This window comes from Dryobates pubescens, chromosome 17 (assembly GCF_014839835.1).
Source record: "Dryobates pubescens isolate bDryPub1 chromosome 17, bDryPub1.pri, whole genome shotgun sequence".
In the NCBI taxonomy this organism is placed as follows: domain Eukaryota; kingdom Metazoa; phylum Chordata; class Aves; order Piciformes; family Picidae; genus Dryobates; species Dryobates pubescens.
This window is the reverse complement of record NC_071628.1, coordinates 1,086,866-1,110,677: the sequence shown is the minus strand read 5'-3', so window position 1 is coordinate 1,110,677 and position 23,812 is coordinate 1,086,866. Positions and strand designations below refer to the sequence as shown.

At 43.3% G+C, this 23,812-nt stretch overlaps 1 protein-coding gene across 4 annotated transcripts in view; it reads right to left on the bottom strand.

The window, feature by feature from the left end:
- The window catches only part of IGF1R (insulin like growth factor 1 receptor), a 173,869-nt gene that overhangs the window by 21,908 nt on the left and 128,149 nt on the right, over positions 1 to 23,812 (bottom strand). For all 4 annotated transcript variants that reach the window (XM_054169112.1, XM_054169113.1, XM_009899005.2 and 1 more), the window contains exons 3-11: positions 18,167 to 18,479; positions 15,549 to 15,694; positions 13,662 to 13,806; positions 9,902 to 10,116; positions 7,795 to 7,921; positions 6,393 to 6,631; positions 5,767 to 5,934; positions 5,392 to 5,596; positions 905 to 1,191 (exon numbers count right to left, since the gene is read on the bottom strand). In XM_054169112.1, coding sequence (XP_054025087.1) covers positions 905 to 1,191; positions 5,392 to 5,596; positions 5,767 to 5,934; positions 6,393 to 6,631; positions 7,795 to 7,921; positions 9,902 to 10,116; positions 13,662 to 13,806; positions 15,549 to 15,694; positions 18,167 to 18,479 — 1,845 coding nt within the window. The remainder of the gene's footprint in view (positions 1 to 904; positions 1,192 to 5,391; positions 5,597 to 5,766; positions 5,935 to 6,392; positions 6,632 to 7,794; positions 7,922 to 9,901; positions 10,117 to 13,661; positions 13,807 to 15,548; positions 15,695 to 18,166; positions 18,480 to 23,812) is intronic.

The window sequence follows — 23,812 nt, the reverse complement described above, 5'->3', positions numbered from 1 at the left end:
GAGAGACCAGTTTTTAAAAAAATACAATTGTTAGGTTTAGAAGAAAACATTATTGTTATGCCTTTAATTTTCAGACCCACGTGCTGAAAATCTGGGAACACTTACTTCCTTTTTCCCTTATTTCCTTGAAGTAAGCAATACTTTTTGCCTTTTTTACTGACACAGCTGGATTTGTATTGTGGCAGTCTTTCCTTTCAGAAACAAAACAAAATTGCAGCCATTCCGCATCAAATATTCCCAGACACGTGCTGAAGGCTGATATGCTGGATGCATATGAGCTTACACTAAAATCATCTCTGTGCTTCTCAGAAGAAACACAACCTGTGAAAGTCCCAAGCACGAGTACAACACTGAATGCTTCCTATTTGAAGTACTCTAGATGGGGCAACAAAGCAACTCCTGTTTCCAGGCTGGACAAATGCATGGTCATTCCGTCACAGAAGAAACATTTGGCAAACATTCCCACCACCAAAACTCTTAACATCTGCAAACAGTTCAGGGAGAACACAGCAAAACTAAACATTAGCAGAGAAACGTTCCCCTGTCTCCATTCAGCATACCGGGAACTGAAGGGTAAAACCTTTCAAACCCCATGTCTGTGGCTCTCACCTACATGGCTGGGAAACAGATTGTCTCACAATGTCCTCTGTAGTCAGTGCACACACTTCAATCCTTCTCCAGATCAGAGCAGCCTCAATACACATCACTCAATACACACAGAGGACCAGCCAAGGACATTAAAATACTGCAGCGAACTTTTATATAGCTTTAATTTCTTTTCTTGCACAAAGTTTTCACTAGACCCCAATGTTTTCCTAAGTGTTTTCGGAGACTCTGTCCTCCCCGAGACTGGTCTCTCCCCAGACAATAAAACAAAGCTTTACCATGCTTGTGAGAGCGTTACCTGAAGGCATGGTTCTTGCGAAGACAAAGTTGGAAGCGCTACAACCGAGCGTGTCAGCTTCATGGTTGCAGCTGTGAATATCAATGCGGTAAAGAGTAAAAGGCTGGAGATGGGAGATGACGGTTCTCTCCTTGCCGTCCACTTTGGTCTCAAAGAATGGGTATTCCACCTCATTCTCTTCTGCATCAGAAGCATTGGTGAAGTGATCTGCCCCGGTCGTGTTCCTGTTTCGAGTGGCCAAAGTGGCATTTGCGATTCGGAACACGTCCCTCCGCTTCCGATCCGGTCTGTGGAGCAAACGGGCACAGAAAAGGCCTCTTTAGAGAAAATCCACTTCTCCAGCTCTGGAAAAACATGGAAAACCCTTGGCAAAACAGGTAAAACTCTGCTGTTCAAAAGGCTAAATCAAGGAAACTGTGAAACATGAGCAAAGCTGTCTCTTAATCTGAACGTGCAGCACATCAGCACATGTCATTGTTCTCTATTCTGGTCAGAAACCAATCCAAACCCTGAAGCTCTCACTGTACCCCAAGATAAATGTTCAAACTCCTGACCTCACATAATAAACCAGCAAGAAATGGCTTCACTGTTATTCAATAAGCATCCCAGGTTTGCATTTAGGGACAGCAACATTGACATCTAAAATTAAAATCTGATGTTAAAGGTTGAAAAGGTCAGGGAAAAATCTGTTTGGAAGGTGGCTGCACTAGCAAAGCCAAGCCAGCTCTCAACAGGCCTAACTTTCTCTTCTCTTACAATGAAACTTCAATGAACTTGGAAACATTCAATGAACTTGGAACGCATTGCTGAAGACCACAAACATCAACCACCACTAACGTGTGGTAATTTGTGTATCTCTCCTTCTCTCACCCAAACAAAAGCTTTGCAAAGGAACAATCCTCCTGTATGAGAAAGCACAGAACTAATATTGTGTCCAGCAAAGAGTTCATTGGGCAACTTCGCTTTGCCTTACAGGCATCTGCATGGAATTTATGCAGAGTTGAACACTGGAGTACTCAGAGAAACACTGCTACTCTCTCAAGCCTACAAAACTGTCCCAGTGGGCAGGCCTGGCACCAGCACAGGCATCACCGTGAAAACATTATCAACATTTAGATGGTATTGGCTACCAAGTGCACAGCTGCCATACGTTAGACTTCTCCCTTGGTCTTGTGTCAAATCTAAGGCTGCTCTGCGCAAGACACTAAGGACACAGGACAAGCTGGCCTTCCCAGCTACTGGTGTCTGGTCTCTGAAGCCTGCAGGACCACTCATGTCTGGAAAGCCATGCACCAAGGGAGTTAAAGAAGAATGTAAAGGCACACTACAAAACCAGTTTTGGTCCAAATTCTATCCCACCTGAAATCACTTCACCAGGGCCCATTCAGCACCTGGTCAGTCCAAGAGTTTTAAAGGGCAAAGGTGAAGTCTGACACATTTCTATCAGAGAGTGAGTTACAAGCCAGACAAATAAGGCCTCCTTCAAACACACAACAGCAGGAAGAAAGATGACTCAACAGGAGAATGTAATTTGCTGTCAAATATACTGCCACAAAACAGAATGCTGCAGAGAGAGACAAAACCAGGCTGACTTGGGTTTGAAATCTTCTGGCAAGAGGGTGGATGAAAATTTTTTGTTTAGGAGTTCACTACAAAATTTTCCAAAATCCTTTCACTATGTCGTGAGTAGTCACTTTGACAGGCTCAGATGCCATGTACACCACAGCACAGAAATAAAGACAAGGATAAAAATTCTTAAGTCACCAAGAAATTGTTTCAAGCAACATAGAGGCAAATGTCTGAACTTGTCAATGGGGCGTGGGGGGACTGCATAGGAGAGGTAAGCACGTGTGCCTCCTCTACACTAGTAGCTAGAAAGTTACTAAACCTATTTATCTTACATTTACTACTTGAACTCATTGGAAACAAACAACTTTTGGACTGCTAAAGGCACAGGGGATGCCTGGCACGAACTGATGATTTTATGACAAAAGCAGCAAAAAAACATGTTTCTTTTCCATCGACCACAAAAGCACGGGCCAATGCAACACCCCAAAACACCCCTTCATCTACCACTGCTTTTATAGGATGCATAGAGTATCAAGTCTTTGATGGCATCTGGTGGAGCGAGTACAGCCTTAGCCCTTCCCGTTTGGGGAAGAAGATAAAACAACACAAAATTTGGTAGTGAAAACTACAGTCATATCAGGAAGAAAAAAGAGACCTGCAGGATAACCACAAGGCAAACACGAACCACAGAGAGTTAACAACACTGCCTTTTGGTCAAGCAGCTTCCTGCTTTCATGAAAGGCACAGGTAAGGGCAAAAATTAGCATCCAAGGAAGTAAGGAAAGCTCTAGAGAAAAACAGGACAGTTCATCTGTTCTGTGGCAGCCAGGAAGACAAATGCCTGTAGCAAATCAAAATTAACACTACAATAGTTAAATCAAATTGAAATGTGAAAGACCCTAAAAATGTGGGTCACAACGTAGAAGCTAACCCTTTTCATACCTCATGGCAATTTTAATGTTACTTCTCAGATACCTTCTACTACACAGACTCCATCTGCTCATTAGAGAACCAAAATACTTGAAGAATAACTCATCCTCCCATGGTTGTGAGCATCTCTTCAGGAGTAACCCGAGTCCTACGGTTTGAAATCCCGCTCACCACTGCAGTAGTATGCAGGGGGTCATTCTCAAGTTTCACACATGACCACATCAAGAGGCTTCTTTAAAAAAGAACTTCAAACTACCCAGTCAAACATTTTCAGTCTATACTACAAGCTGCATCTCTTTCATAATATCCTAGACACAGGTGGGACATCAGAAACAAATACTACTATTGAGGCTTAAATTAACACATTAATTAACCTCTCCCTTGGGAAAGAGAAAGAAAAGACAAGACATGGACAAGTAACAAGCTGCTTAGGTTTGTCCCATGGAGGTGTCTCACTAGCTAATAATCTTTAATTTCCATGACATACAGTCTCTATTTAAAGTTGCTTAGCTATGCAGCTGTTTCCGAGCCTCCTGCCTTTATCTGCCCTTGCTGTTTCAAAACACACCCTCAGGACAGTAAGTTAAGGAAAGAGGGAAACATACAGGCCTTCCGAAAATCCTTTGTGAAGTGGTCAGTTGGATACTGTCCGAGTTCAAGGCTCTGTGAGTTTCCTTTGGGTGGAGGGCAATGCAAGAAAATTGGGAGAAGACAACACATTCTAAATGTCAAAGCTTTGGTGAAATGAAGTCGTTTGCAACAGACTTGCAAGTGGTTTAGACTGGACTCACACCTTTCAAAACTCCTTGATTTGCTATTGCATATAGTCCAGGATCGCATCACATTGAGAAGATTTCACACTGCTCAGGAATTACACCCTGGCCAGCCATGGTGGCTCTTACTTCCCTCTACCTCATCTTCGCTGCTGGTTGTTATTACCAGTATGGAAACACTGCACGAGTCCAACCACAAATGCTACATGTCTCAGATACAACACTTGGCACTTCCAAAGGGAGGCAGTATTTAGTTCTTCATTTTTTGGGTAAAGCTGAGAAGCTCTGCACATATCACAGGCCCAACCCCAAACAAGTCAATCCAACACATTCCTGAGTGATATAAACCAGTTTTAATAAGCAGTAGTGACACACTTGAGAGTTCTCAAACACAGGACTTCACCGTGAACTTCACCTACCAATAGAGAAAATCAGGTAACACGCATGAATGAGATCTGATTGCTTATAGACTGTGACATAACAGCTATACACTGTGTGCTGGGCCCCAGGATCCAATTATCTAAAGTAAGAGCAGTTTACATGGAAGATAAATTGGAAACTCGAGGATAAAAATCACCGATTAATTCAGTAGTATCCACTCTATGTTGCAGCATAAAATCGTCACTATTCCACTTAGTGTGCGAGTGGCAGTGTTTATCCTGGCAGAGTGGGCACACTTAACACTTCTCTGCAGCACAGACCCGGGAAACTAATATGCCCTTTGCAATTAGTGCAATGAGGAAGGAAGACCAGTTTCAGTTCTATGAGGTGACTATGCCCTCAATTTCAGAGGTAAATACATCTTTCAATTAGTAACACAAGCACTTAATGGCTATTTAGGGAAAGAGCACATCAGAAACCCTTTGTCTGCCACATGTTGCTCATCTCTGAAACCAGAATAGAATAGAATAGAATTCTTTCTGAAACCCTTACAGACAAAGCTCCTCAAGTGACTCTTTTCAGGGTCAAGAAACCATCACATCCTTGAACAAGACAGGTAAGAACCCTTACTGTTAGCTAAAACTGAACGATGAAAACAGGAGAAATGGCAGAGTAAGGCAGTGGATTGTCTCACAGAGAAGGAAAGGCAAAATGTTTGCATTTCAGGTGATACCTACAAATGTTTTCATGTTCAGGAAGCCTCAGATCTAGGAAATGTTAAAGAAAGAAATAATTATTATCACTTGCAAAGAAAAAGTATCCAAAATCCATTACCTGGGAACAAAGATGGAGTTGTGGAGGAAGTTCTCAAAGACTTTCCGGTATTCTGCTTCCTCCTTCTCAGCTTGCTTTTCTGCCTCTGTCTTGGGACAAGCACAACAAGGTCCTTTTTCTCCTCCGCAGCCCTCTGGCTTGGTGGGCTCAGTAGCTTCCTCTGTGTCAATGGTCCCATCAGCGTATCTCCGAATTGGGACTTTATCTGAAGAGAACAGCACGGAGAAGGTTTGTTTCTTTTCTCAGCAACAGAACAGGCGTACCTATTCCCCCCTGCTTGTTGCTACACACAAAAGAGCTATGAAGGCTTTTAACTCTTCTCAGTGAAGCACACTGACAGGTAAGAGTCAGCACAACCACATCCTGTTTTCCTACCTTTGGAGCAGTAATTGTGTCTGTAAAGGTAACTGTCCTGAGGTTGCTGCTGCCATCGTACCATGTAGTACGAGAGGTTGCCATTGGGAAGAGATGGAGGATTCCACTTCACAATCAGTTGGGATGAGGAGTTGGATGCTGAAATAACATCCAAGGGAATGGATGGCACTGAAGGAGAAAAAAGGAAAAGAAAGAAGAAAGGTGTTTAAATCTAGAAAGTTCTACAATGTTTTGTGATGTAAGCTTTTGAAGTTGATCCCAATCCATTTCTACACTGGAAGGGAAAACATCCTATTTCAAAAACAAGACTTCCCACGTCAGCCCCACTAACAACAGCTCTTGAGGGTTCAACTGCAACCACATACAGTCCTAACTGGAAACTGTGCTTACATTTACCTGTCAACAGAATACAGTCTGAAATCCCCGAATCCCCTACATTTCCAATTTAAAACAATGCCTGAGCAGCCAACAGGTTTTAATTTCATTCTTAATGTTGCCTTCGACATCACTGAAACTTTCTGGCTTTATGCACATCACCTGCACATCACTTCAGGTTCTGTACTAACTGCAGAACTTGCATAACAGTGCAACCAGCACACCGCTTGCACAAGAGCCCGGCAGCTCACCTGAAGCATTGGTTCGTATATACACAATCTCACTCTTTGCCCCATGAATGTGATGGTTTTCCATCATTGTGAGAGTAACAGCCTTGACATAAATGGCATATTGAGTCCAAGGTTTCAACCCCTGCAGGAGAATGCCAGGATTGTTCTCTTTGTTCGGTGGCAAGTCAACGTCCACCATGTTCCAGCTATTGGAGCCACAAGCATCTTGCCCATCATACTCTGTCACATTTTTGAATGGCCTGAAACATCAAAAGAACAACATAGTAGCAAGTGGTTATTTTCTTCTGAAGGCTGTCATTCGTGAGACTGTCTCACTTCAGCCTTGCTCAATGAAACAGATGAAACTTTCTCCCCTAGCAGAGTTAGATTTAGTTTTATTTTCAAGCACTACAGAAGTTCAGCTTTAGCTGCAGGTCTTACTTTCAGTCAATGGCAGTAAGGCAAACTTCCCCAGGAGAACACTGCATTTACCTTTTGTAACGCAAAACAGACAGTGCAAGGCCTCATACTTATTTAGAATGTAACCACACACACATGAAACAGAAGCAATGAGAATCAGTTACTGACAGTGGCTGCGTATTTTACTACAAAGAAACCAACTTCCACTGCTGGTCATGACCAGTCCAGCAGGCTTCTGGAGAGCCAAATCATTCTGCTGCATATAAAGTACTATTCTGGTTGTTAATTACTACAGGCTCATCAGCACTGAGTTTCTTGCAGCACAGTACACTGTCACCATGATACTCTGTTTCAAGCAATGCTGGACATGTACACTTGTCTCAGAGCCTTGCTCCATAGGTCATTACCAGCACTCTGAACCTCCCTTTCACATCCCCAGACTGCTTGGGGAGTTAGCACTGCACTTGCTTCTTTTGTTTACTCTTCTCAATCTGAGATACTACAAGGATGTGCAAAGGCACAGACACCTCCCAAGAAATTAGGATCTCTCCAGTAACTGCTCCACTCCTTCATATCAAGAGGTAATAATGCAGAAAACAATCCAAATAACCCCAAGCCCTGAGCAGCCAAGTTGTGAAGGCGATACAACAAACTCCTGCTCTGGGACACTCCGCAGTCACTGCTATGACTGGAGAAGGGAAAGACCTCGGTAAACACAAAGTAACTTACAAACGGCTCCAAATTAAGAGCCCCGAGAACAGCCAAGCCACCCATCTCATTTTTATTTCACATCTGAGGCTTCCTGAGGATTTGGCATCCATTTGTAGGCTCCAGTCAAAATAATTCTCCTTTGAACAGGGACTTGTGCTCCACCAAGAAAATAATTTGAGCAGATGTGAGACTTGAGGGTGAAGTAAGTAAACTGGATGAGATATCCACTAGTCAGAACAGTACTGTCTCCCTCTTGGACTGCCCCAGTTAGTCTCTGACGACATCTACTTACGCTTCTTTGTAGTAAACAGTGAAGCTAATGAGATCTCTGTAATCTGGAGGGCGATACCGTTCCCATGTTAGCTTAATCCGATTCTTGAGCGTAGTGTTGGAAACAAAACGCAGAATGTGGCTTTCACCTGCAATACAAAAGGACAGGACATGACAGTTAGCATCACATCACCCATTAGTTCTGCTGCTCCTTGGGTATCAGTTTTAGCTAATTAGTCTTTCCCACAGGGCTTGTGATACCACTGCATGCCAACAGCCTTTTGTCTCTGCAGAGCTTTGTATTTCATTCTACTACATCCGAGTGCTTAAGAGTAAGCAGTGACCTTGGCAATCGTTTTAGAATATGCTGGAGCTACTTGTTGTTATTATTATTTTCTGAAACAGATTTTCTTTTAATGCATCATCAGAAGGCTCTTGAAAACTACTTCAGACTCTCCCTGAGTGAGGAGTCGAAGTTCTGTTTATTCATGGGACTGATTTAGAAGCACTAAACTCATCACTCGGCTGCAGCGCATGTGCAGAGCAGTAACTGGCCTCTGCGCTCTCACTTGCCAGGACAACTTTCGGCAGCTTTTGTGTTTCTGGGGAACGGACAACATGGAAAGTACAAAGGAGTTTATATTTCTGTTCATGAGAGGCCGGACCAAGAACTCCAAAACTCAGCTCATATACAGCACAGCCATTTGATGGCAGCAGTTTCCAGCTACTCTTCTGAACAGAGCTGGATGGAAGCCGGCAGCTTTGAAATTAATGGCTTTCCACTACCAACTCACTGAGCTTTCCAACCCAAAATAAAACAGCATTGAAAAAACTTCATTCTTGGATGAAGAAATTGTGCTCTAAATCTAAACTATGACTTAGTTTCTAATGTTGCACAGAAGGCTCTGAAAATAAAGGGGTTTTCACTCTCATGTACACTGGCGCTATTGGTGCTATCTTTCCAAAGTCAGTTTAGCTTTTGTTGATTCTTTTCCTCGTCTCAGTCAGAAAGCTTTCTGTAATGGGGTTTTAAAAACACAGGCAGCGGCTGGCACAGGCCTCAGTGGTAGTAAGGACTGGCTGTGTGTCTGTAACTCCTCCAGAACTGCAAGCCTTTGCTCCATTGAATGTGCAAAGAATGGAGTGTGCCTACAACAAGGATCTATGCCATCTGCATTTATGCATCATGCCTAAAGAGACATTCAGCAGAGCACGTGTCCTCGTTTTGTAAGCACCATTCAGAACGAGAGGACTTGACTTATACACAACATTCATTTCGATTTACTCAGCTCCAAGAACACCACAAATAGTCCAAAGGGAAAATGCCTTGTCAGTTCTAAGAATCTGAGGTCAAATTAGTAAGCATTCTGCTGTCGTAATTCCTAGATGAGATACTGATTTTCACGTGCTGGTTACACCTGGAGATCTGATGTGCAGACCACTGAAGCCAGAAGAGGACTTTCCGATAACTCTGACCAGTGCAGAATCCAAAATTAAATGAAGGGACACTGACTTTTAGGAATACTGCAGAACACTGTAAAGTGATCTCAATTCCACAGTGAGTCATTTGGAAACAAAGCACAGGAAACTGAGTTTACAACAAGCATTTCTAGCAACAAGACACAATATTTGGCAGGAGCTGAAAAGAAGTTTGAACATATCAGAAAGTGTGTTGTGGTCTCTACGGAACCTTCTTAGCATCAAGGAAGAGTAGATACCTGAGAGAGGAAAATACCTGTAGTGATGCATGTACATTTGTGAAGGAAATGGAGAAACTGCTCCTTGGTGGATACACCACATCACTAGATTTTATTTCTCACGTCCCAGGGATGTTTCTGTTATTACACGCTGCTCCTGTCACCAAAAAAAGGGCTCTTTGGAAAGCAGTCATCTTCACCAAATAGTTTTTGCAGATGAGATAGTGACTGTGTAACCACATAATTTTCCAAGCAAGTGAAGATACTTTCACAGCTTCCTCTTAAAAACTGAACAAGGAGAACTGCTGAAAGCTTACTGCAGTTTCTAAACTCTGCACACTGTAATGGTCACCGACACAGCAGTACATTGGGGGATTTTTCGTGACACCCTCTTACGCCGTTTGCCTCAACATTTTTTGTTCATTTACTTACAAGAGGCTCTCTCCCCATTGTTTCTTGGATTTATATCTCCTTTGCTCTGTCGCCCCTTGGTTCCCGAAACTTCCTCCATACGGTAAATCTCAGAAACGCACAGTTTAGGATTAAATGCAAAGTACATTTTCCCCTCCTTGATCGTCAAGTTGTGATGATTCCAGTCCCAAAGCTGCTGAAGATTGTGGTTGTCAAGCACGTAGAAGGAGTAATTCCTAGAAGGAAAAATATTAGTTTTAATTCATAGCCAATTCCAACCAAGAATAATTTCATACAAGAAAATGTTAGAAACAGTTTCCTCTCATTACTTTAAATTGGTGCTGAGCAGTGGGAAGGACTTTCCTCTCCCCCATGGAGCATGTTCTTCCTGAAAGTTCACTTTGGTCAGAGAGCAGGGAAATGACTGTTACACAGGACTCCAAGGCTGACATCACCATGTAAAGCCCACTCCAGCATGTGTTTTAATAATTGTATAGAAGCTGCTATGAGGAATGTAAAATCATATCCTCTGGACAGCCAGTCTCTATGCTGGATTTTCCATTTTGAGGCAAATGGGAAGCAATAACCTCACACACCCTATGGGAGGAAAAGCAGAGTGCTTTTATTCTGACAATAAAACAGCATCGTGAGCACAGCTGTCTTGCTTATGATTACAGAGCAACTCCAAGCTGCACAGTGAGGTTTCCTTGCCTCTGTGTCTTAGTTTACCTCTGGGCCTGGTTTCAACAGGGTGCCAAGTACAGTTGTGCCTCTATACCAGAGCCTAACACTAAACAGTTGCACCAACTTCACAGCACAGGATCCATGCTTCAACTTACAGAAGGGATTTGACAGACACCATCAAAATCTGTTTATTTGAGACACCTATTACTGTTACAGTTGACTAAAATCCCTGCAGATCCTTGTGCACTCCTGAAAAGATGACACTTCACCATAATTAGCTGAGTGATTAAGAGATGGCAACTAAGCCTTTTAGGAAAGACCCCAAAAGCTGGACTCAGATTGAACACAACAGAGGTGTGAACACACCTTAAACATTTAATAACAGCATAGTCTGTCTCCTGCTCACAGCTGTGGCAATTATGCTTTAGACACTAGAGGTAATTCCTGTACTGAAGGAATGCGACTAAGGGCGTCAATAATTGAGGCAAACCACCTGCACACTGGTGCTTTACACCACTGCACAGCAACTGGGTCTAACTGGAGTTACTGTGGCTGCAGAGGTTTGAGCAGCCACCTGAGGCAAGGCAAACAGGTCCCAAGGGTTCCTATATACACTGATAGTATAAATTAGTGGAAGTTATTCTAGTACGGTTCAAAGCACCAAGGAAACCACATTTGAAGGGCTACATACAGTCTCAGACACAGGAGAGGGGCAGTACTGCATGGACTGAAAGGTGGAGCAGGGGGCAACCACAATGCACTCAGGCTTAGGTTATAAATAAAGATTATACCAGACTTCAGCTCTAACAGCTGTGGAACAAAAACAGGATGCCAAGGAAGATAGCATGGAAAGAATAAAAGATTTGCTGTAGGAAAACAAAGCACTGCCAATCAAACCCTGGAGACAGTAACTAAGGGAAAGAATGGAGATAATGGCCCGAAGGACAGGCTGAACCTCTGAACAGGAGCAGGAGGCGTATCTGGTCCCTGGCTTGCCAGAAAGAGCCCCAAGGCAACCTGCATGACCCGTGTACACCCACAGGAGAGAATTCCCACAACATGATGCGTGTCCCCAATTGCAGAGCACCCACAGCCACTGAATTATTGACTGCACACATTAAAAACCTTTTCCTGCAAAGGGAATTTTTTTTCTTGCCATTGAAGCACATTTACTGCAGACTTGGTGTTGTAAAGAGAATCAGTACCCTGCAAACAAAGTGAATTCCCTCTAAACTTTCCATTTTCTGTGACAACCAAGGCAAGCAAGGAAGAAATGCTGAAGTACTGCTTTGTTAGTCCAGTTCAATAAGAAAAGGGATGGTAGAGGTGGGGTCAGTCTTGTAATGAATAATTATTATAATGGATTTCAAGTTAGCCTCCCTCGCACTCCCCAAGGTGGAAAGTGGCATAAAGAACTACTGTTCCAGTACCCAGTACCTCCTGGGTTAAGACCCCTCCCTGCTGTTCACAACTCTGCCAAGGTAATGGCTCAAGTTCAATCCTCCCTTGTCAGGTGTCCACTTCCATCTAAGGATTTTTGGAAGTGTTATTTAGACTGTAGTAATGCCTAAATTATGCTAAGTGTTTTCCAGAGGAAGAGACTGCCCCTGACCCAAGGTATGTAACTGCAATAACTTCCTAGCATGGGTGAACTTTAGCACAAGTAGCTCTTCAATCGAGATCTATTTTACCTCCCCTACTCAGTCCTGTTTTCCTCTTCAAAGCTCTACCTATTTATGTCTCTATTTGAGAAACGGATTTAAAACCCTGCCATCTCCCTTCGCATCAGCTCTTCTTGCTGACATACAATTATATAAACATAATTACTACTTGAAACACAAAGCTAAACTCAAATTTCAAGAGACCAAGGGAGAAGAAGAAAAGACAAATCAATAGTTGGAGTATCTGTGAGAGCACACCACACTGTAAGTGGGCTGAAGGAGCCTTGTGCTCAGCAAAGTGACAAGCCTCTAGGATTTGCAATTAGAAACAAGCTTTTCTGCAGAGCCAGTGCTCTTACTGAAAAAGACAGCAACCTCTTCAAGTGCAGTACGAAGAGCTGCCCTTTAACTCACTCTGTCAGATGGTGGAATTCTAAGAATTTAGCTGACCAAAACTAGCCTGAGAGAAAGAGGGAGGTTGTGAAGGATCCCTCATGCTGTAACTTTACCCTGTCAGGGAAGATAAATTGGATAGCAACAACTTCTCCCACCTTTTCTTATATGACTCCCCCAAATTCTTCATCTAATAGTTCTATTGTTACTGGGGGAGTACTATTTCTCCCAGAGAATGCTGGTTTATAATTGGGATGGCTCCTTGATTCAGAATAAGAAAGAGCAAAGCAGTTTGCACATTGGGGGTTGGACTAGATGACCTTTGGAGGTCCTTTCCAAATCAAACTCTTCTATGATTTCAGAGCTCCAGGTTCTGCAGAGATGAAAACTTTTGACTGTCTTTTACCATCACCAGGAAACAGACATCATATACAGCAAAAGGTATCACACACTGTATAATTACAGAAGCAACAGAACACACAGCAAACATTTCAAGGGATCAGCTTCACTTCTCCAGATCAGTCTTTTACCAACTCAATCTGTAATTGATTTAATGCTGGCATTTTGAGGAGCTGCGAAGAATTGCAACTTGCAGTCCACTTCATACAGGTTGAGTGACTTCCAGTTGCACTTTTTGGCAACTGAAGTTCACCTTCCCTTTCAGCTAATACTGTCCATAAAACTCTGCTAAGAGCCAACAGTAAGAACTGTGAGAAAATCCAATTTCTTCTCAAGATGCTCTTTTATCAAACAGAGCAAGAAGTATCAAAGATGCTTCATCAACGTAGGTTTTTCTACACAGATTCTTTAAAATGAAAAACAGCAACAAAATTACCATTAAAACACTTCTAATACACTCCATCTGATAAGCTGATTTGGACACTAATCCAACCACGCAACGCCTGCCTGGTGGTGTTCATTGGACAAAAACCTTGCCTATTAGTGGAAGAGAAGATTCTAGAAATGGTGTGTGAATGTTTGTCAGGAGACTCATTCTCTGCAGCTATCCATTAAAGTGAAATTTTAAGTATCTGAACACTTACCCATCCACCTGTTCCTCTCCCAGAATATACCTCAGGCTCTTCAAGAAAGACAGGGAGACCAGCGCATGGGAGTGACGGATCTTCACATAGCCTGTGACTGTCTCGATCAGACCCATAAAATTCTCCAGTTCTGAGGCAATGTTATCTACAGGCAGAAAAATATGATTTTATTATTGCAGAACTCAGAGCTTTAACTGCTCTTCTGCTTAATGCAGGAATAAATGCTTATAAGTTCTGAAAATGAAAGACACTGGCATTGCTCCCCCAGTAACAGTTGCCTGTGTGGATGGATGGTTGCAGGGCAAAATAAAGCCACAGAGCAACAGTGGAAAACCAGTCTTGCTTTTCCATACTGGTATACCTGCTTTTTCCATGGACACTGCACTCTGAGGCCAGCTCTAACTGTTGAGACAGCATTCTGGCAGGGATGAAAAGACCCTTGTGTAAATGCACATGTCCATGAGATTGGAACTGCTCTTCAGCTAGAAGGCAAAGCTCATGCAGGAAGTTCCATTGGAAAACAGAAGATGTAGAGGTGGAGGTATGAAAAGGTGGAGTTATGCTATCGGTCTTCTCTGGGGCATAAAGAAATGCTTTCAGTAACCTAAAAGGCTTTGGCTACAAACTGAGAACTCTTGATGAATCAACAAAGATAAAACATAAAGATGTCCTCATGCCATGCAGTTTTGTCCCACAGAGGAAATGATTTAAATGACTGCAGAGCAAGCTTTGCTCTTCTGTAGTGCCTAGGCTTGCTACAGCCCATCCTTCACAAGGCTCACCTTTGCAGGCCTTATCTCCAGCAATCCCTGACCCATGCCCATTGCCTAGTGTCAGCATCCTGCCGAGTTCCACTGCAGCTGTGAGAGGTTTTTAAGCACTCAGGATGGGAGATGCTACTACAGTATGTGTTTGCTGCCATAAACAAAGTCCCTACAGATGTCTGGGAAGCCCAAGTACCAGATACCAATGGTTGGTTCCCATAGCAAATAAACTGGGAGGGAGTAGATGCTTCTCAGCATTCTAAGGTAATACTTCAAAAATAACCCTCCCCTACATTTGCCCCATGCAGCTGTAACATCTGCTATAAAGGAAGACTTGACCTACAGCAGTGAGACCACAAGTGAAATAATTCACATGCTGCTGCTCCTAAATCCTGAAGCTTTCATTCAGCAGAAGGAAAGCAACCAAACGTATCTAAATCCTTCAATCTTATTCATGAAACCAAAAGGGACCTTCCAAAGGGAGATGCTTTTCCAATAAAAACCTAACAGTGATTTTTACTCTGCTTTTAAGAGCTCATCAACTGTCAACACCTCCCCAGCTGATGAATCACTGCTCTGACAAATTTAATCCAGAGCTTGTTCAAGACATGTGACAAAGGTGGCCAGCTCACTAATGCTGACCATCCAGAGGCACAGTACGAGGCTTTATGAGCTCTCAGCACTTTGGAACCCATGTTTCAGCAAAACACCACACCTTGCCTTAAAAAGTGAGGACAGGCAGTCTTACAGTGCCATGCTTTATTGCAGACAAGTTATTTACCTACCCAGATGAAAGGATTTTCAACTTTTCCACCTTTTGGGGCCTTTATTATTCCTTGGGGACTACTGCTCATCTCCCTGTTAATCCTGGTTCCCTGGCCTGCCAGGAAAGCTGACAAAATACCAGCTTTCACTGCCTTACAGCCTGCTAGCCAAACACCTATTCCATCTGCACAGTGGAGAATGGTGCTACAGAAGGCCAAATCAAACAGGAGCACTGTATGGACTGGAAAGCAAATAGTTTGCTGAGTTGTTGATGTTCTTATCATTATGCTGACAGACAAAAGGAAAAATATTAAACCCAACTTTATCAGGGGTCCATAAAGAGAGGGCAGTCACTTACTTCCACGGCGGATGTTAATCAGCAGATTTCCCTTGAGAATTGTGCATCCCTGCAGCATTTGTGCTGATGTGACGGAGTCAATCGTCTTTGTTTTCTCATCCTCACAAATTTTGGGGCAAGGCCCTTCACAAGGACTGCAGAACATGCTGTCAGGAAAAAAAGGGAGACTGAAAATAAGCAACAAGAGCCTACAGACTGCTTTCAGTTAAAGCATTCCCCTCCAAAGCTAGAATCAAAGCTGCTGGAGAGGGCTGCAAATAACTTAGCACATGGCTGAAGCATTGTACCTTCTGCTGACAGCAACACAGGAATGCAAGAATGGACCCACACCTGCTGCCTGCAAGCTTCTGAAAGGCTCTGAAGTCCTTCCAAAGTCAAAGGCACTTCAGGTAAAGCCCAGTGCCCCGCACTGGTGCACCTCCTCTAACAGTTCCATCCAGAAAGACCACCGTTCTCATGCATGCAGACAGCTTCACAGTGCTGTGAAGTTTTGTGCTAATCCAAGCCCAGTCTCCAAAAACAGGCCAGTCAGATACTGGAGATGGGAAAACACTGTTCAAGTTCTTATAAAGTCATCTGTCTTCATGCCCTTAAACCGACATTTGAAGCTTAGCACTAGGGAATTCCATGCTCCTGGCACTGCTAACTTGGGATGGACGAGTATGGGAGCGTACAGTCATAAGTGGAGTGGAGAAAGCAAGCAGTGAATTGCTCACTATTTCTTCAAGCTTATAAAAGCAGCAAGTTTAAACAAGCAGAATGATGGATCTTGATACGAGGCAAAACTGATTTTTAATGAGAATTGGGAGAGACAGGAGGGAAGCATACGCAGGTTCAAAATGGATTGCACAGATGGAAAGAGAACAGGTCCAGCAGTGACTGTACAACACCAACACATACACAGCTCTGAACTTGGGAGAGATGGAATGCCAGAGTCTGGGAGGAAACACTGAAGCAGAGGCTTATGTCTCCTGCTTCTTACACTCAGAAGCATTCGTAAGCAGTTTTTAGTGGCCAAACTCAAGGAACAAGAACTCAGGCCAGGCAGCCTTTGTCTACAACAGCTCCTTTTAAAGGCTCCATGTTCTATTGCCTGCACATTCATCTCAAAATTGAACATCCCACGTGCACACAACAGCGCCGATCACTCCTCCTGACAACTGTCTTTCCTCATTCACAGTAATTTTTATTTTTCTATTTATTCTAGCACTTTCCTTCATGTTTCACTCCTACTTACACCACCTTATTGCTTTAAAGTGGGAAAAATGAGAAATACCAAACCCAGCTCCAAAGGCAAAGGCTTCTGAAGACAGCACTGATGAACACGGACTTACTATTTATTCTTTTTAAAAGAAACTGAAGCCACTTTCTTCCGAGGCTTGTCGAAACACGTACACTGATAACAACAGTTTTTCATGCACAAACAATAGAAGAGAGAAGCTTCCATTTCTTAGGGGTACCTATCTATTTCAAAATCCTACCCTATAACGTGCCACAAACCACTAAAAGCTGCAGACACAAGCAAGAGACATTCAGCTCAATGTACAAGAATGCTGGAAACGCTTTCTTTCCATTTGCAACTATTTGTTAACACCACCTCTGGGGAACAAAGCATTCAGGAGCCTTGAGTTACCGCTCCTTTCAATCTCATCAGCAGAGCAGGACACTGAGATAGGAGAAGCATGCACTGCCCTGCAAGCAGTTCAAACTGGCACCACAAGCTCAAGTAGGTAACACAAGAAACACTGCTCAGCTGCACTTGAGCGAAGGCAGCGCTAAGTTGCTTACATCCGAAATTCAATTGCGGATGGCCTTAGTATTTCATCCAACAGCTGAATGACACACAGGCATGCACAAACCACAGCTGGGGCAGGTATCATCATAACCACCTTCCCAAAAAACTCAGCATCTTAGAAGAGCCCACAAAGGCATCTTTTTAGCGCAGTACTGAAGCACTACAAGTTTTGGCACACTGACTATCCTCCACTTGAAGTCCATGACCTCCTAGGGTCCAGAAGCAACTACGGCTGCTTGCTTAGACCACTAGCAAGATAATCATAAACATGCACCACTCCAACTGCTAGAATCAGAGAAAAGCAGGTAAGTGACATTCTTCCAAGAATTTTTTTCTGTATAATGCTGTCAGCTGCTGCATTATTTTTATTACCATCTACATGATTGCTCCCTTACAAAATACAATTGTTATCGCCTGGAAACAGTGAAAAAAGGGAAAGAAAATTAAATACATTCAATAATACATCTGCCTAAAATGCAAGCACACATAAGGCAAATAATATGCAGAGCATGGTAACTCCTGTGTGACAGGAATGATCTGTGATATGGTCATCAGCCAACATTCAACCCTGTGCTCCTGGACTTTCCCTTTCACTTTCTTACTTGAAGATCTGGTTCTGCATTGTCCTAACCTCCTCAAGTCCTTCAGAGGAATCAGTGCCAACCGACAATGCACAGGTCCACATAGAAGCAGACTTTTCAATGGAAGTCACACATTTCCCTGTCCTATATTCTCATTTCTACCTACTGTCATTTGCAGCAGAAACAGAATAGGGGGTGACAAAACGTGCCAACGCTGCTGGCCTCGGCAGAAGCTGCATTACCTTTGGCTCCCGTTGCGTATGAACCCAGAGGGGCATTCTGCCATGCACTCGTCGTTGTGAATCACAAACCTCTCGTAGTCACTGGTTTCGGTGGCAGGGACTTTGGAGCAGAACTCCTTAGTCACACAGCGCCAGCCTTCAAACTTGTAGGTGTTGGGAGGGCAGGTGGGCAAGCAGACCCCCTCGTAGTAGTAGTTGCGGCAGGCCACGCAGGCGGTGTTGTTGTCCGGCGCCATGCAGCTCCCCAGGCACTCGGGATGGCAGCACTCCTTTTGGTCGGTACAGGCTCGCTTGCCACACGAGCTGGGGCACACTGCAACACAGAAAGGCAGGCAGTGTGAGCAGGTGGGACCAAAGAGAATGGCATTCAGGAGAAAGCCCTTATCCAGAAAACTCCAAGCTCTCAGTCCCTGACCTCTGGAGAACCTTTGCAAAAGAACTAACTCCTGCAAGAATGACAAACTGAATTCTGCTCGTCTCAGTTTTAGTTGCCTGAAAGTATCTTTTTCTCAGGTCAGATCTATACCATGAACCAGTAACAATAAGAAAACCTGCTGAAAGCAACATCAACAGAAGGATAATGGAACCAGGCAAGCACTAGAACCTATTCCATAGCCCAAGTATTATATTATGGGGGTTTGTGGGGTTTTTAAGAGCTTATTGTCTTCCCAAGCATTTCTTGTCTTTCCTATTTGTACTTCAAATTGCTCTCACACTGGCAAGAAAAAAAGCTTCCTTTAAACAATTTAATTACACTTGTACGACAAAGCATTCTGCACTGTAGCACACATGGTTAGGTTGACCCCAACGTAGCATCCCAATGTTGCTTATGTATGCAAAATGAGGTTTAATGAAGTACAGATGGTAGACATCAAATACTGTGCAATCATGGAGCTACTATTTCCCCCTGAAAAGCGTTACAGAATTGTGCCTTATCCCCACATTCTGGGTTCAGAGAACACAATATAAAAGGGGGGGGGGGGGGGGGGAAACTGGGATGTAAATTTATGGAGACATGAATTTTATGTGAAAGCTTTTGGGCTTGGAAGACAGGAGCAAAGAGCAGAACCATCAGCAGACAAGCTCACCACTGTAACATCAAAAGAAGTGGCAGCATTGTATTTATGTAACAACATTTTGATTACAGCGTTGTATGGCCTTTTGGCCATGCGAGTTGCGTGCCAGAAGCTCTGTAAACAAACACAGATAGGGAATCTGGTTTGCATTAAGTAACTGTCTTCCACTTTCTAACTTAGCTAAAACACAGTAATAACAGCACAACCCAAAATTTCGGTACCACACTCCAGTGAGATCCAGGCAAAGCACCACAAGGTGTTTAAACTGAACAATCTGAGCTAAAGCACATAACCAGCACAGAAGGTAGCATCCCAACATGAACATGGGAGCAGCAGGGCCCAGCCTGCCGAGAGAGACAATGCTGATGAAAACACAAGAGCCCCCACGAGAGCTCTGCATTGCAACTGATCTTTCAGTTTGCAAGTACAGTGTTGGTTTAATGCAGGACTGAGCACCTTAAAACCTCAACCCTCTCCTCTTCCCACAGGCTTTGCTGTATGGTTTATGATGCTATTGAGCAGAGCACCACAACGATGGCTCGGGACCAAAAGCATGACAGTGCCATTAAGCAGCAACTAAAAAAAATAAATAAGCAAACAAACAAAAACCACAAATCCAAATTAAAAAGAAACACACCTGGACAACAACCACCCAAACAAAAACTCCTCGTCGCAGCTCTGCATCCTATGTCAAGTTTTGCTTATAAGCAATTTTCTGCCAGCTGTAATGTCGTGTCTACCTTGAAGAGAACTTGGGAAACTGCCATCAGAGAATTTCCTGGGCTTTATCAAAATGGTCCCAGATTCATCTTCCTTCATTTTTAATTTCTGGGGAGTTTTTTGTTTGCTTGTTTTCCTTCCCTTTTCTCTGCCTTTTTTTACAAAGCCCTAACTGCCAGCTTTGCAAGTTTAATCATCTAGGTGTGAAGCTGGTTTCTCCTTCTACAATTAAGGCTCAGAGATCTGTGGAGGAAACTCCACCTGATACTCCCCAACAGCCTGAACAGCATCTCCCCTCTATTAGCAGGTAGCTCTGAAGAATAAGCAGCAGACCTGCTTACAGTACCTGACAGTGCTATTACTTGGACATATGTAGCCACATACCACTAACATAAGCAGCTGGCATTCAAGATAGCTGGGATACACCAAACTGAGTGAGCAGCTCTGAGTGCAAAGGTACTACTGGAGTTGCACAAGAGCTTAAGTGTCTGTTTGAATTAGAAAAGAGTAACTATTCAACCCTGCAGCCTGCAGGTGGTGGAGTCGCCATCCTTGAAGGTGTTCACAAACATGTGGATGTGACACTTCAGGACATGCTTTAACAGCCATGGTGGGATTAGGCCAATAGCTGATCTTAGAGAGGTCTTTTCCAAACAAAACAATTCTGTAACACCACAACAGTACTGCTGTTACCACCTCTGCTCCACGCCTGCATTTTTCAGTGAAGCCAGGAAGAAAATAGAAGGTGGTGGAAGTAGGAAGACTATGAGCATGAGAAGATGGGAGCATGAGGATGGCCGATGCCTGCCACACAGCAGTGTAACACACATACCACAGTAAGAAAATTTTTGCAGAGCCAGTTACTTGTGACACCACTGAGAGCAGGAATGCAGAGGAAATCACTGCTAAATAATGCACTGCAGAAAGATGCTGGTTTGTTGCTTTGTTTTGTGGTTGTTGGTTGGGTTTTTTCCCTCCTTGAAAAGGAAAAACATGCACAGCAAATCTTTACACAAAACAAAGAAGCATGCAGCTGTATATATTTTTGGGGGGGTTGTGTCTGGTTTTTTTTCTTTGCTTGCTGGTAACCCACACCACTGTCAATGAAGTAAAATCTGCCTGGATGCCACCTTAGTAAGGCATCAGAAATGGTCTCTCCCTTTACTCTGCACAGTGCTACACGTGTTTGTGACTACTTAGGGATTCACAAAAATTCAGTGTGTCTTGCTAGCAGATGGACTGCTGTTCTGAGTGGGTGCCAGAACTCAGGATTTCGTGTGGTAGCTACATTTCCAGTTCAAAGCTCTACTAAGGAAAGAAAACCACACACACACACTCCCCATGCCTCCCATAAAGTTCATTACCAGCTGTATTGATCAACTACTTTTTTGTTGTTGAAAACAAAAGAGCTGGCAAAAAATTAATGCTGCTACATTAAGTATTCAGAAAAATAGAGTAGAAAAAAAGATCTGAGTTTATTTCATTCTCAGGAAAGACTTTTGTATTCCCTTAATGCCTCTGCCATTCATGAACAGTCTGCTATATAAATAGGATTCTGACATCTCCTGGTAAATCTGCTGACTCCTGTCTACAGAAATATAGATTGAAGCACAGAAGGAGACACAAGTTCACATGGAGAAGGCAATCAGTGAAGCAGGTTTTCAAAATCCAGTCATATGTTAATCACAACCATTTTACCAAGAATCCCTGGAAATTTTTGCAGATGATTTTTGTAAAAGCTCAGCACCCTCGCTGTTCTCTCAGTCCTAGTTTTCACTTGATCTTGCTAACACTGGCAGAGTTCTCAGCCTGGAGACAATGTGGGTATCCTGTTTCTCTGAAGAGACAGAACAAGAACCTTCCTCTGTGTGCAGAATACATGATGAACAACAAAAATGTCTTATCTGCCTTACATGCCAGGTTCTCTCAGATGTTCTTGTTAGAAAAATCTTACTAAACAACACTGGCTGGCCTCACAATCCAGCTCCATCCATCCTTCCCCCGAGTCCGCCCTCCCAAACTGTGCCGCTTCACCTGCTAGATTTATACCACAGCACTTGAAATGCAGGCTCCAAAATACTTATGACAACAACAACCACCCAAAACCCAACCCCAACCCAACCAAACCAACAGCAAAAAAAACAACCAACCAAAACAAACCAACAGACTAACCCTGAAATTCACTTCAACTGTTGACATTAGTCCCTAAGATCGTTAAAGAGACAAACAGACGCCGATGGTGGGCTGACATTCGGGAACAGAATCTATCAGCCAGGTACAACAGTGCCTTGGATCATGAAGGCTGACAACTGTATATAAAAAGCCCTGAACGAATCCTTGCTGACAAGCACAAGGTCAAAAAAAAAATGCTAATTGTCATCATGTGGAACTACAAAGATAATGGAAAATTTCAAAGACCTTGGAGGGCAGCCATGGAAGAAGGAAGTCAAAGAAAGGCCTGCAGAAGGGCAGACCCTTAAGCAGTTCATGATTTTATTGAAGAGATGACAGCAGCTTGACTAGACCAGACTGTCTATTTACATTCAGGGAGCCAAAGTACTGAATAATCATCAGATCTTCAGAGAAGGACACTGCAAGAGTACCAGCAACCACAAATCAAATTTACTGGAGCAAACTCAACAACAGTAGTTTCTCTGACCATCTACATTTTATTCTCTCTCCAACTTCTGACAAGTTTTCCTTGCCAACAAAATTCAGGACGCTCTCCAAATACTATCAGGATACTACGGTCTCTCACAAAAAACGGCAAAGCAGTTAATTCCAAGGTGCCCACTTACTGAACAAATCAGATTCACACCTGACGTCCAGATACAAAGATTTACCACACAGCAGCAGTTCCAAGAGACTCAGAGACTCAAGGTGCTACACCAAAATTGCAGACACAAAGCAAGGTTGCAAAATCCTCAAACAGATCTGTCCAAAAAAAAGCAAGAAGCAAATCACCTCTCCGTAGTTGCAGCAGTTCCTTTTTGGACAGCCTCACGCCAAGGGGGACGGCAGTAAGTTTCTCTGACATCTAACACCTCCCTGCTATTTGCAGTGTGCACAAAGCTAAAGCCGGCTGCAAACACTCTGCGTTGACATCAAGGCTATTGTACAGCTGGGACAGACAAAGCGTTCTTATCATCTCCGAGACGCCGTGACTTCAGCAACGCCGAAACAGAAAAATCAGGTGAATAAACAATCAGTCACAGGGAGTGAACATGCAGCCAGAAGAGGAAGACTTCTGGCAAGCTGAGGCACTGGCCTCTGCCAAGTGTGGCACTGTGCCAGTCACATGCGGGCAGGCAAAAGGTTGCCAAGTGTGGGATAAACATTTTCTTTAAGATTCTTCCTCCCCCTGTAAAACAATATTCGAGCCTTCATTTTCTACACCATTCCTGGGTGTTTTAGGGCATCCTTCATGTAAAATAATGTTTCAGAATGAAAAGGGGGAGAAGAAATCTAGCTTTGAGTAGAAATCAGAGGAGAAAGAGAGCATTTTCTGCTAGCCAACCACTGAAAAAAAGTTGCTGTCTAAATGTATCCACCAAGACAGAAAGCCCATCGGTGTGGGAATGTTAATCCCTCTACATGACAGAATGTTTTAAATATTGCATTTTAATGGTTTAAACTTTGCTGTGGTCTTTCAAACAGCTGACTTCAAATGCTCAAGCAGCCTATACAAGACCTGATTTCTTCTGCCCAGTATGTTGTGAGAATAGAGAGACTGAAAAGACATTACTCAGAGAATCCAGCTCCAGTGATTGATGGCCAGGGCCAGAATCAAATACCTACAGCATAAGGAAACACATATTAAATGCATGCAATAATGTGCACTGATCACTGA